Below are 13826 nucleotides of genomic sequence, written 5' to 3'. Positions count from 1 at the left end.
AACCACATAAAACAAAATGGAAGCCCGTCCGCACCGAGTTGAACAATTTTATGAGCGCTCTGATCACGATTCGAGTTGTAAAACGTTGTTACTATCCTAGCGTAGTATTTCAGCAGCCCCCCACCAATTTATTATCTGCCGTCATCACATCGTAATCGCTTACGATCACAAAGAAATAGGTCCACGAAACACTTTGAAATACCATCAGTCTTGATACTAAGGTGACGAATTACACAAAAGTTATAACGTCCACTTGAAAATAATAATCATTGAAGCGTTTGACGTTCTGAGACACAACACCCACATCAGAAAATTCTACATGGCGACTGGCCTGCCCCAGCACAGCAGCTTTCAATAATTTCCACTCGAATATCTCCTTTTCACTCGCTCACCATTCATTTTATTATTTCTCAATACGTTAGAGAGAGATGGCAATATATAAATATCTCCTATGTATGAATAGAATTGGTGTTGTGAAGTGTCTCTCTCCTCGGCGCACCGCTCGACACCGAGTTGAATGGACCCGAGACGCGCTCAACCATTGGATCGATGACGGTCACGTGACACTAATATCGTTCACCACTACGTACGCGCCAAAATTTAAAAGGCGATAGTTTTCTTTTGTTTTTAATCTCACACTGACTGTCATGAATAATGATTACCGCTAATTAAATAATCATGAAATTTAATGTAGCTAACAAACCATGTGGTTTGTATAAAAGCTAATTAGAATGTCATCCTTATACTTGCAGTTACCATAACAAAATTAATCGTAATAGGTCTATCTCAGCTTCACCAGGAAAATCACTAGAGTTATTATTATTAGTATATTATTTAAGGCTCTTTCGCAAACCCTTGACTATCCTGATTAACTCTTTATAAATAAATACCCAACTTACGGAAACTCCAAAGCAATGTATTTACTTAGGCACTACAAAGAACACTTGCATAGAATTCTGTAATATAGGTTAGATAGAAAGTACATTTATCGTGATCGACATTTTTCATTTTCGACTTTTAGGTATATGTAACATGCTATTGCTCCAAAATGGAAAGTGTATATGAGTAGGTACCCGTTTAGGCAGTGCACAATGTTAAAAAATCCAAAAAAGTGTTGTATTCAATCAAATTGAAATTTTAATGCTAGTATCTCCAAAATTTTTGGTTTTATCAAAATTTCAGGCGTTCTGGATATAAAAATAAACTTTCGACACGCATGTTGCAGATAATATCCCACTAAATTAACAGCTGATTTTTTGTAAATATAATGTGCATAGTTAACTACATTTCAAAAATATTTTTTGTGCTATTAAGCGTTAAAAAAATTTACAACAAGTGTTCACAAAATATTCATTTTTCTAGATTTACAGCTGCATTTCGGAAAAGCGGCAAAGCTACTTAAATAGCGTTTTGATAAATATTAAGTATTTTTTTATTTTTTGTACGACATTGGCATTGGCATTGACATTGAGTCGTTATTCAAGATCCAATTGCAGTTCTCGTCTTCATTTTAGTACACAGCCACTATCTATGTGCATAATTACTTGATTTATACTTTTTTGTTATATTTTCTTTGTGAAGAAAAGGAGGGAATACAAACCCTTAGCTTAAACCGGTTTACTATTTTACTCTGAATTATTATTTACGTAAATAGAACGAGGATGTTTCATGTTTATGAGGGTAATGTACGTAACGTTCGGTTAGCATACTTCAAATTTATATAAAATATGTACTTAATATTTTGTATGTAAGAAAAGTTTTTTTATATTTTAATTTGATCAAGGTAAGCAATATGCAAGTAAAGGTAACGTGTAGAAATAGCTCCATATATCTAATGTCATTTTATTAACTCACTCTAGCTGTTTAGAAAATCGATATTTCGAGTGCATACTTCATGATTTATAATAAATTATAATTCGACTTGCGCTTTACGACAAAACGATCGATTCACAACATAGAATTGACTGTACATCATCATCGCATTAAGTACCTAAGTTCTACAACACCGGTTTATTACTTACTCCTAATTTGGGGACTCGTAAAACCATTGAGTAGCAGTGGATCTCCTTGTGAAAGAGTTCATCCAGGGGAGTACTGCCACCTTACATGTTTCTGCCGCCAAGCAGTAATGTAAGCATTACTGAGTTCCGGTTTAGAAGGGTAAGGATGTTGATGAAATTACAGGCACATGGGACTTGCCAACTAATATACTAGGGTGACGCGCGCAGTGGCAGTGCCCACAATACTTTTGCTATCAAAGCTCTGAATGGCACTACTGCAACTATTATGTACAGGCGTGTCGCTTAGCACCGGGTGCACAACTGGTTCGTCCCGTCGCTTGATATTATAAAAAAAAAACCTAACAACTATCTTTATTTGCTAACGTGGTAGGCACTTTTTGCGATCGGAAAGCATTTAAATAGTGGTATTTTTAACAAAATATCGAACTGGCTAACAGATTCCGGAAAAAAATCGCAAAATCTGTGAACATATTCCCGCATCCAACCATGTTATCCAATCATCTTTCCAAACATGTTTGGCAACAGCAGAGCTCCTTGTGAAAAAGTTGTCCTGGGAATTACTGCCCCCTTACCTGTTTCTGCAGCCAAGCAATAACGTGAGCATAGCTGAGCTCTGATTTTGAAGGATAAGGGTGCTGCAGGCTGATTTTGATTCAAATCGAAATCGGGTAGCCCATCGTAGTCTAGAAATCAGATGGGTTTCCGAGCGACAAGATGAACCTGATTCCGTACTATATCTTTCTAATTTGTGAGTTAAATCAACTATTGTTACGATTTGAAAAACTTTTGAAGTTTCCGATCAGGAGAGGCAATCAAATCAAGCTGCTGATGAATTACAAGCTCATGAGGCTTGTCAACATGTGTCTCACGGTGACAGGCGCAGTGACAGTGCCCCGCAGAACTTAGCGATTTAAATATCTGAATAGTACTGCATATACGAAAAAAAAGACGAAACAGCGTGACGAATTGTTTAGTTTTTACTAAATTTCAAGTACCATTCTCGGCGGTGCCGAAAACATTCATTTAATATACTTTAGCTTGGAGCCGATTTCTCTTTTAAAATGTTGAGATTTAGTTGATCCGTTGCTCCTTTATTTAGAACATAGGTTCCCAAACTTTTTGGGTCAGGCAAGTACACTTAGGCAAGATAAAAAAAATAACGCGCACTACCACAAAAAATAACATAGAAAACACATTTTTTTTAACTTAACATAAAAATCACAAGGCAATATACTATATGTATATGTAGTGTAGTGTAGAATTTCCATATATATGTGTAGAATACAGAAGACAATTTTTTTTTCAAATGCGGTATACCCCCGGACAGCTTCAACGCCCCCCAATTGCTTCAGAGGCCTTTGCCGCCCCCTAGGACTCTTCAGCGCCCACTGTGAGAGGCGATAGGGACACTTTAGGAAACTATGATTTAGAAAATACAACAAACTTAGAAGCCAAACAGTAAATTACATAGGTACCTACTTATGTTAAGATTTATCACTATAGATGACGACGATTATAGCGTAGTTTAATGAAGGTGCGTACATTATATCTGTGAAGTGGTAGGACCATTATTCAAAACTAACGAATGACTTATAATAATGGGATTATTGTAATTGATAAGGTACATATTGTAACACAAGACATGCCCTGATTTTATTAGCATTAATTTCCAACGTAAGGCTCGATTTATATTGCGGCGGTACGGAATGGCAAACTAATGTTTGTAACGATATTGTACATAGCATAATGAACTGTATGATGGATTGTATAACGTAAACTACATACGAGCCAAAATCTTCCGCGGAATGCGCGAGCATTCTCAAGCATGCGCGAGAATTCGGCATTTTTAGTACTGAGATTATTTACAATTTGAAATTAATTTAGTAAGTACATACTTTGGAATCAATATTTTATACATTGTGATAAAGATAACGGTAAATTTATTCCGTATAAAAAAATTTAACCTAAATACATGAATCTTATTAAATAACCTTTTATTGATATATATGCGCCAAACAATGATAAATAGACTACAAGACATTTTGATTACCTATATAACATAGAATTGAGTTAACTTTTCTTACGCATTAAACGGCGAAAATTGTTCAAGTACACATTTGAGAATAATTCAATATTATAAAGTAAATTCAAAACTCCATTTTAAATTTAAGTAAAACACAATCTACGTGTCGTGATGTTGACGTGATATCGACACCATGAATCTGTCACTTACAAATCAATACACATTATTAGGTACTACATAGGGCGCACCATAAGTTTCCGGAAGTGGCCACTTACATAAACAATATTTAAAAAGTAATTACAATATTTGAAAATGGAATTCTTTGGCTGTAGAATACAGTATGTTTCATCTGACTGTCACTTGTTTTTACATTGTGGCGTCATTTTAGAAATTGGTTGACTACATCACCATGGATTTAACTCGTGAAAATTTTTGTAGTACCTATAATTTTCTACAATTTTTAAGTGTAATTTAACAGCTCAGCGCAGCTTCACTCGGCTTCAAACTGCTTTTGACGATGAAGCACCATGCAAGACGACTATTTATAGCTGGTTTGCAGAAGTCATACGCGGTCGTGTGAAATTCAGCGACTAATTTCGTGATGGTCGCCCGTCCATTGCTGTGAACAACAAAAACATCGATGCTGTGCACCGTATGAACAAAACAGACAGGCATGTGACATGCCATGAGATTCGGGCATCTTTAGGCATAGGCATGAGTCAAATACATTCAATACTACACAAACATTTGTGTGTGAAAAAGCTGTGCTCTCAGTGGACCCCACACAATTTGACTGAGGCTTAAAAAATGGATCGCGTCACTTGGTGCAATGCCATGCTTACCAGATTTAACGAAGGGGCGTCAAATTTGGTGTGGGACATAGTAACAGGTGATGAAACATGGATTCATAGTTACGATCCCAAAACAAAGTAGCAATCGAGCGTATGGGTCTTTCAAGATGAGCCGTAATACAGCTGGACACGTGGCTACGTTGGTTGCTTTGGAGAATAGTTGTACCGTGAATAGTGATTGGTACACGACCATTTGTTTACCGGAAGTTATTGACAAACTCCGTAAAAATAACCGTAATCCGTATCCGTAACCGTATCGTCTTGCACCACGACAATGGCAGTTCTCACACGGCCAGACAGACAAATGAATTTTTGAAAGTGAACAACGTTGACCTTATGAGTCATCCCGCGTACAGTTCCAACCTGGCACCTTGTGACTTTTATTTATTTCCAAAACTTAGGAACCAGTTACGCGGTCAACGATTTTCATCACCTGAAGAGGCTGTCGAAGAGTATGAAAAATGTGTTGTAAAGATTGTCACGGAGGAGTAACATAAATGTTTTCAAAATTGGTTCATTCGTTTGAAAAAAGTGTATTAAAGCTAACGGAGAATATTTTGTGAAACAATAAATTCTTTTCTGACCATTTCTAGTATTTTTTTGTTATTCATTCCGGAAATTATATTATAGTGCGCCCCACGTATAGTCACGCCAGATCAGGCAGTGTGAGGGGAACATATTTTATTTTAAGTAAAATGTTTTGAGCTTTATAAACTCTCATAAGAATCTTGAAGTACACTAAGGTTGCCTCCATTTATCAGCTTTACTTGTTTTAACAATTATTACGCTAAATTCGATATTTGCCGAAAATGTGCAAATTGTGCTAACATTTCTCTCCCCCAAAAGATAGGGTAAGAGGAAAGTAATCATATTTCATATAAAGATAATGTTTACTTCACAGAACAACTGATACTCGTACAGTAGAAGCGCTTAGTTGGCGTGACATGCGTGCCAACTGTACGCGGAGTTCCATATACTTGAGATCATTCAGCCATTTTCACTTTGTACCTTGGTCGTGTCAATTATCTCGCGCAAATCCTGTGGATGTCGTTTGGTCCAGCCATCCATTAGGATAACATGACAAGCTTAAACTTTCTCCTTCTAAACTAAAATTATTTTCTTGCGCACCACACCCTATGTTAATAAAAGTATGTAACCACATCCCTAATTATATCAAAAATTTGGATAAGGATCGGTCTTTGAAAAACGTTTAAAAGATTTCTAAACAAAAAAATCGTATTATAATATGTCTGAATTTTTTGGCGATAAATGTATTTGAAATTGATTTCGTGTCTATATGAAATTTAGGTAATAATCAAAAATACAATTCAGTAAATATTATTATTAAAAATAAGTGTACGAATAATATATATCATAATATATGTTGAAATAATTGTATCATTAGGTTTAAGTTTAAATTGTGCTACGCCCTAACAGGGTATCACATGTAGTTTATTGAAATGTGGATTGCAATAAATGAAATGACATTAAATGTAATAGTGATAAAAATGTTTAATAATTATAAAAATAATAATCTAATTAATTTTAAGATAAAAATATTATGTAATATTGATTTTTATTAATAATTATAAAATCAGTAATATAATTCATTATCTAAACTATTTAACCACGTTCAAGCTTGCAATGTATTTAAATTCCATTGTAACTTTGCTACACCCTTACAGGGTAATAATAGGGGTTAAAGTATGAAATTTCCGATTTGTACTGAAAATCTAAATTGTTTATTTTTTAAATTTTTAACAAATTTATTTAATCAAAATAGTTGCCATTATTATCTATACATTGCTGCCATCTAATGGGAAGGTTATTAATGCCTTTGCGATAGAACTCCGACGATCTAGACTGCACAAACTGTGTGAAAGCATTTTGTACTGCCTCCTGGGAAGAAAACTTCTTGTCACGTAGATAATTGTCCAAATCACGAAAAAAATGGTAGTCCGTTGGAGCAAGGTCTGGTGAATACGGAGGATGACGAATGGTTTCTAACTGCAGTTCCTGAAGGGTCAAAATGGTTTCTCGTGCTGTGTGAGGTCTCGCGTTGTCGTGGAGCAATAATGGTGAAGATCGATTCATGAGTCGGGGCTGTTTTACTGCTAGTTTTGTCAACATGGTTCGGAGTTCGGCACAATAGACATCTGCCATTATTGCTTGACCAGATCGGAGAAAACTATAGTGAATAACACCATGCTGAGACCACCAAACAGTTACCATTACCTTTTTATTGGTAAGTTTTGCTTTAGGACACTGTTGTGGCATTTGACCTGGGGTCAGCCATTGCATTTTTCTTTTCCGGTTATCATAAAGAATCCACTTTTCATCACATGTTACAATTCGATCCAATATTCCTTCATTTCTGTACCGGTTCAACAAGGCAACACAAGTTTCAACACGCGTTTCTTTCTGCAGATCAGTCAAATCATGAGGCACCCATTTTTCGTATTTTTTTATTTTATTGATTTGACGCAAGTGAGTCAATATTGTGGGTAAGGTAACGTTAAACCATGCCGCTAATTCCTGGGTAGTTTGACTTGGATCGGCTTCCACTATCTCTCTTAATTCATCGTTATTCACCTGTGTGGGCGGTCTTCCTCGTGGCTCGTTCTTTAAGTCGAAATTTCCATCACGAAAGCGTTTAAACCAAAATCGCACGGTGCGTTCATTAGTAGACCCCTCTCCAAACGCAGCATTGATATTGCGGGCTGTTTCTGCCGCGTTAGTTCCGCGTCGGAACTCGTATTCAAAAATCACTCGAATTTTCGCAGTATCCATCTTTCTTGTCTAAATTGAATAACAAAAACAATTGAAAGTCGATATTCAAATGTTTCAAATTTAAAAAAATAAAATCACAGAAACCATTTGAAAAAAGTTTCATTCGAAAACCTCAAACCATGAAGATTCTATGAAAATTCAAAGAACCTATTGCAATAAAACGGTAATTTCATACTTTAACCCCTAATATCTCATGTATAAGCTTATCTTCCATGTGAAATGCTAATAAATATGAATATGAATAAAATTGAAATAAGCGCGCGCTATTGGCTGTCTCAATCAGCACCCCGTAGCATGGCATGATAATCGCGTCACGCGCAATAAAATTGAATAAGTGCGCGCTGATGGCTGTCTCAATCAGATCTAATTTCGATAGCCAATAGCGCGCGCTTTTTTCAATTTTTTCGCGCGTGTCGCGACTATCATGCTTAGCCATGCTACAAGGGCTGATCTAATTTAAATAGCCAATAGCGCGCGTTTATTTCAATTTTATCGCGCGCGTCGCGACTTCATGCGTAGCCATGCTACGGGGGCAGAGGTGGGTACTGAAATAGGGGGTAGCTCAGATTACGTGGCGAGAGGCATTTCTATAAACTCAAACTGTAATAATCTTCAATTTTATACTTTATTTCACTTTTTTACATAATTTTGGCGTAGAGTTACGAAACAATGATCTTAATATGATATGTCAAGATCCTCCCTTATTTTCTTAGCGTTCCAAATACAAAACTATAATCATTACCTATGTTCAGCCAGCAATTCTACTCATAGAGTACAGCCTAGTCTACAGTACGATAGGCGATAGGTCCTCAAGTTTCGTCCAGCGATAGAACCCTGAAATTCCCAAAAAATATATGAACAGGTATTCACTAAATAACACCGGTCGTAATTAAATTTATCGTAAGATTTGCAAATCGTAACATTGCTAAATCATTTGAATAGCGAAATTTCTTTCTCACAGCTATTGGAATTGTATACTTGCTAGTTCGCACGATGCAACAACAGAATAACTACAGCAGGTTAGTTAGTTGTTCGATAATGAGCAATGGTCGGAAAAAGTTTTCCTCGTAATATATAGATACATGTACAGACATAGCTACAAGGAGCGACATTTATTTGTTTATTAACCTATACTACACTGACATTCAATTATATTGAGAATTACATTCATAAATTGCTTAAACTACAACTTCAGCGAATCTTGAAGTCGAAGGTCGTCGGACCATCTTTTAAATGGACGACCTCTTTTCCTCTCGGCATTTTCTCTTGGTAACCATTCTGGTCAACTTTTCTATTCTCTTCCTGTACGTACGTGGCCTGTCCACTTCCACTTCAGTGTTTTGCTTTTTGTGGTGACATCCTCCAATTTAGTGGTCCTTCGTATGTCTGTGGCTCTCTCTTTGTCTCTTAGAGAGAATCCCAGCATACTTCTCTCCATTCCTTTATGAGCCATCTGGTGACACCCAAGTCCATTTCTTTGTTTGTTTTTTCTTGAAATAGCTGTTCATGTAAGAGAGGTTGTGTTCTTGTGCTAGGTTTATCATCCTTTTTCCGTTTTCGCTCCTCTTCCCCACGCCAAATTTCCTTATCACTGATTCTTTGCCTGGGTTTTGTGTTCCGATTCTGTCGTAAAAGTCGCCCATAACCACCACGTTTGTTTGCGTCTTATAGGGTTTCCGAGAGTTCTTCATAAAATTTATCTTTTAGACCATTGTTGCTAGTTTCTGTTGGTGCGTATATTTGAATGATGGACCAGATTTCTTTGGAGCCTGGTATACTTATGTTGAGGACTGCAATTCTATCGGTTATTCCCTTAAATTCTATATCTTTTCACAAGGAGTGGCATAAAGTTGTTAAAACCACCAAATATTAATTAATTACTTTTTCGATTTCCGGAAATGGTTTTACTGCATCGTAGAACAAAACCACTAACCTAGGAAGTCGAAGTTGGATTTTAAAGTAATTATAATGGTGCTATGTAAAAAATACAGTAGTTAACTGACATTTTACCAAAACGGAGAATAAAAAAGTAACGAGTATTGTCATTTTCTGCCCCTCCCTAGGTTTAGATACCGCATTTGGATGAATTACACTTTCCGAATTTCAATGGCACTTTTGAGTGATTTTTGTAAAACCATTTTTCCTTTTGATTGTCAGAGTTGTTAAAACCAGAGTTTTAGAGCTAACAGAACTATGTAGGCTAACTACTAAGTTAGCCCACATAGTTCTGTAAGCTCGGTTAGCTTATTTCGCGGTGTGAAGAAATGTATGAATGTAGGTGCTATGGACAACCACAAATTACATCCCAATAGACACCCACATACATAGGCAGCCACAAATTACACTCAAACTCTACTACTACTTAAGCAAAACCAACCAAAGAACGAATGAGAATGGAGGCATGCAACAAACACTTCATGATATATAGTTTTTCTACGCGACTATACCTTACAATAATTTGGATTTCTGTTATCTTGATGGAAACAGCAACGTAGATGGATACAACAACTAATTCCACAATAGGACTATAACCGACAACTTTTTCTAGGTACCTACTCGAGGTTGATAAATGGTAACGCCGCGCCGCCGCACCTGCCGGAATAGGGTTAATCAGCGTGGCCATTCAAACAACTAAAACCATAGATGATGCACTATGAAACAACCTTGAAATTTTAAAATGGCGAATCGATAGAACATAGGTTCTTTCGACTAGAACCGACAGATCACGGTGTTTTACCCGACTAGTCAAATTTTGGCAAAGGCAAGCCACGCAAACACAGTACAATCAATGTCAAAATTATTAAACATACCGAAAAAAACTGAATACCTACTTGATAAAAATTAACTTTATTTAATGTAGGATCTTAGCTGGCGTCCTATGCAGGAGGGCAGAGTCCAGTGGTGAACGCCTGGTTAGTCGAAAGTTACATCCTTTCACTATTAAATCAAAAAGCACAATTAATTGAAACATATTCGCCTTAAAACAGTAACCTGTGTAATTTTTTATTTTTTTAAGTTTTTCATTGGAATTCATGTATTTTTTGGCAGTGAATAGGTACACAACCAGTTTCTCGTCATCATCAACAGAACAATATAATAACAAAGTACTCTTTGTTCAATTGTATACATAAATAATTTCAGTAAATTCAATCCCTGACCTGACATAAGGCACCAGAAGTTAACAATATTTATATACTATGTTGTAAAAAATGAGTAATGACAATAAGTATCAAAATAATACAATATCAAACAAACTAAGATCCATTTATTGGGTAAGAAAAAATATATCCTATGTACTTAAAATTAAGTAATGATTAATAGATAGATGTTTATTAAAAGACAATGTATAATGTCTTAAATGTTTTAATTAGCTCCATGTTTTTATATATCAAAACATATGTCATTAAAAAGCTGAAATCTTTGACTGTAGATATTATGTTTTGTAACACAATCTAAAATCTTACTTATAAGTTAGAATATGGAACAATTTTACTGTAATAAGCTAGTTGATTATGTTTCAATAATGAATATATTTAGATCTAGAGCCACCAAGTACAATTTCACTGAAATGTAAAATCCGTATTGTAATAGCACACTATGCTACATATTATAGCAAGATTTAAAGTGAATTTGTCATATTTTGTTTTCGTGTTAAATGCCCAGACCAAAAACAGAAACAATGCAATACATAGTTTTGTTCTCCCAGCGCACTGTGCATGATCCATCAGTGTTGTTGTCCCAGAAACATGATGATGCTGTATGTAGTCCTGCTCCATTCTTTTGCATTATAGTGCATGTTACTGTAACAAAAGAGAAAGTGCTGTATTTACTACAAGGCGTACTCTGTATCCAAAACTATACGCACCGGCTTCGTATCTTATGCATTACACCCACCTATGTACTTGTACGGTTTTTGTAACTTTGTTAGTTGGCCCAGACAAGACTCCACTACAGCCGAAGTCCACTGATTCACTTTGTTATGTTGATAAGCTGTACCTCCGATAGAATTTTCGATAGCTTCTTTGATAATTTTGCTCACATCGTCCACAATAAATTGGTTCTGAAACACGTCATAATCATGTCGCATAATCGATATTAACTTTCTACTGCATTAAGTTAACCTAACAACTTACTTCCTCGGTTAAATCATTACATTCCTTGACCTCCATGATATACAACGTAAACTTCCAATTGTAGGGATTTAGAAATACTTTTTTATTAAAACAACAAAATTTTTGACGCTATGGAAAAGAAACCCTTTTTTGTTCGTCAAACAAACTCCAACCAACTGAACCAACTTGACATTTTATTGCGAATGTTGGTAGCATTGCACACGCGAGGCTTATGTTAGTTATTATAGAGCCTTATGTATCCTATTGGATGATTTTCCGAAAAATTTCAAATTAAAAAAATTTGAAAAATTGGAAAAATATAATTTGGATGGCTCATATTATGTTCCATTTTATGTGGCTGTTAGCTATACAAGTTTATTTTATAATTCACGACAAATAAAACTTAAAAAGATATTTGTGGCATAGTTCTAAACGAAGAACATAGTATAAAGATTCGAATTATTATATTTTTACAATGTTTTTATATTTTTCAGAAAATTTTCCGCAAAAATTTGCTACTATTTATATATCTATATGCAATCTATACACACGTTTTTTGAAAATTACACAACAGTAATGGCAACCGACAATTTTGACGTATACATATAATTTGTCCCTAAAGGATGGAAAAATAGTATAAAGGTCGTATTCTAGAACTCTACTTAATCCTCAAGTCAGGACTTGAGTTCAGGCTTTTTATAGGCAAGGAGCCTGCATTGGGAGCAATTTCGAATACAATTTCACTCCTGTATTTATTCATCGCAAAAATAATAGAAGAAAATCTACTACAATGCTAATTACTATTACTGTTGTATATATTTTCTATGTTTATTATTTGTAGTGTTGGGTTATTGAAAAATTCCCATTTTAAAAATTCACATTTTACAGAAAAATCTATAGTCTGTGGCTAGTTGGCATAGCGTCTAACGTCTGAGCGTAGCACGCTTTGCTAGAAGACGCTGGTTTGAATACTACGAGTTCTAGAATAGAGAGTGACTGTGAACTCTACTTAATGCTCAAGTCAGGACTTGAGTATGATTTTTAGCACTGGAAATACGACCCTATTGGCAAGGACTTGAGTATGATTTCTAGTACTTTAAATCATACTCAAGTCCTGACTTGAGCATTGAGTAGAGTTCTGAAATACGATCCTAAGATCTAACCGTAGAAGGTAATATTACGAGCCTTCGAATTTTTATTGTTTCAATTTTTACAACTAATCTGAAAAAAATTCTACCCTATTATTGAAATTTTTTGGAAAATTACCCATAATACAAGGTCTTGAAATGAGATTCGCTCTGGACCTTTTGGAGAGAAAAGTGTTATTTTTATTTTGACTTTCAATTATTTTGTGAAATCTAGTTTAAAGTGGAATAGGATAGTGCTATTGTACCTTAATCGAAGATTAAAACGTGAAATTATACGAATCTCGAACTAAAATACCCCAATCGGCTCGTTTTAAGGCATCCCGAGTCAATCCAAGCACGCCGCCTCAAATTGCCTATCCTCTTTGTGGCGGCCATATTTACAGAAACATAATTAAACTTCATGTTTAGGCTGATGGCTTTGCCAAAGCCTTAATAAAAAATAAAAAAAATATCTTGAAATGAGTTTAAAAAAATGGATTCGCTCTGGACCTTTTGGAGGGAAAAGTGTCGTTTTTATTTTGACTTTCAATTATTTTGTGAAATCTAGTTTAAAGTGGAATAGGATAGTGCTATTGTGCCTTAATCGAAGATTAAAACGCGAAATTATACGAATGTCGAACTAAAATACCCGTATCGGCCCGTTTTGAGGAATCCCGAGTCAATCCAAGCACGCCGCCTCAAATTGCCTATCCTCTTTGTGGCGGCCATATTTACGGAAACATATTTAAACTTCATGTTTAGGCTAATGGCTTTGCCAAAGCCTTAATAAATAAAAATTTAAAAAAATTGTTTTGACGTCTAAATTTTGTCTGCGGGTTGCGGGCAGTATTCGCGCGATTTTGCGCCAAAACCACTGAAATTACCCATTTAATTTGTTGTGA

General features: G+C 35.5%; 1 protein-coding gene across 1 annotated transcript; it reads right to left on the bottom strand.

Annotated features, from left to right (window-relative positions):
- Window positions 1-11088: 11088 nt before the first annotated feature.
- LOC113239512 (dynein light chain Tctex-type) lies at window positions 11089-11961 on the bottom strand. Its single transcript, XM_026476548.1, has 3 exons — window positions 11819-11961; window positions 11580-11745; window positions 11089-11485 (listed from the first exon to the last, which is right to left on the bottom strand). Exons 1-3 carry the CDS (start codon window positions 11852-11854, stop codon window positions 11337-11339), a joined length of 351 nt encoding a protein of 116 aa, XP_026332333.1. The 5' UTR covers window positions 11855-11961; the 3' UTR covers window positions 11089-11336.
- Window positions 11962-13826: the final 1865 nt, after the last annotated feature.

The sequence above is a fragment of the Hyposmocoma kahamanoa genome, unplaced genomic scaffold, assembly GCF_003589595.1.
Source record: "Hyposmocoma kahamanoa isolate Upper Pololo Valley unplaced genomic scaffold, ASM358959v1 99879, whole genome shotgun sequence".
In the NCBI taxonomy this organism is placed as follows: Eukaryota; Metazoa; Arthropoda; class Insecta; order Lepidoptera; family Cosmopterigidae; genus Hyposmocoma; species Hyposmocoma kahamanoa.
This window is presented reverse-complemented; position numbering and strand designations above follow the sequence as displayed.

Bases quoted from the DNA above. Each gene is read 5' to 3' on its own strand.
- LOC113239512 (XM_026476548.1), bottom strand. From the start codon at position 11,854: ATGGAGGTCAAGGAATGTAATGATTTAACCGAGGAA. The intron at 11,746-11,818 runs GTAAGTTGTTAG...GACGTGTTTCAG, and splicing joins GTAATGATTTAACCGAGGAA to AACCAATTTATTGTGGACGA. The intron at 11,486-11,579 runs GTGGGTGTAATG...CTTTTGTTACAG, and splicing joins AAAACCGTACAAGTACATAG to TAACATGCACTATAATGCAA.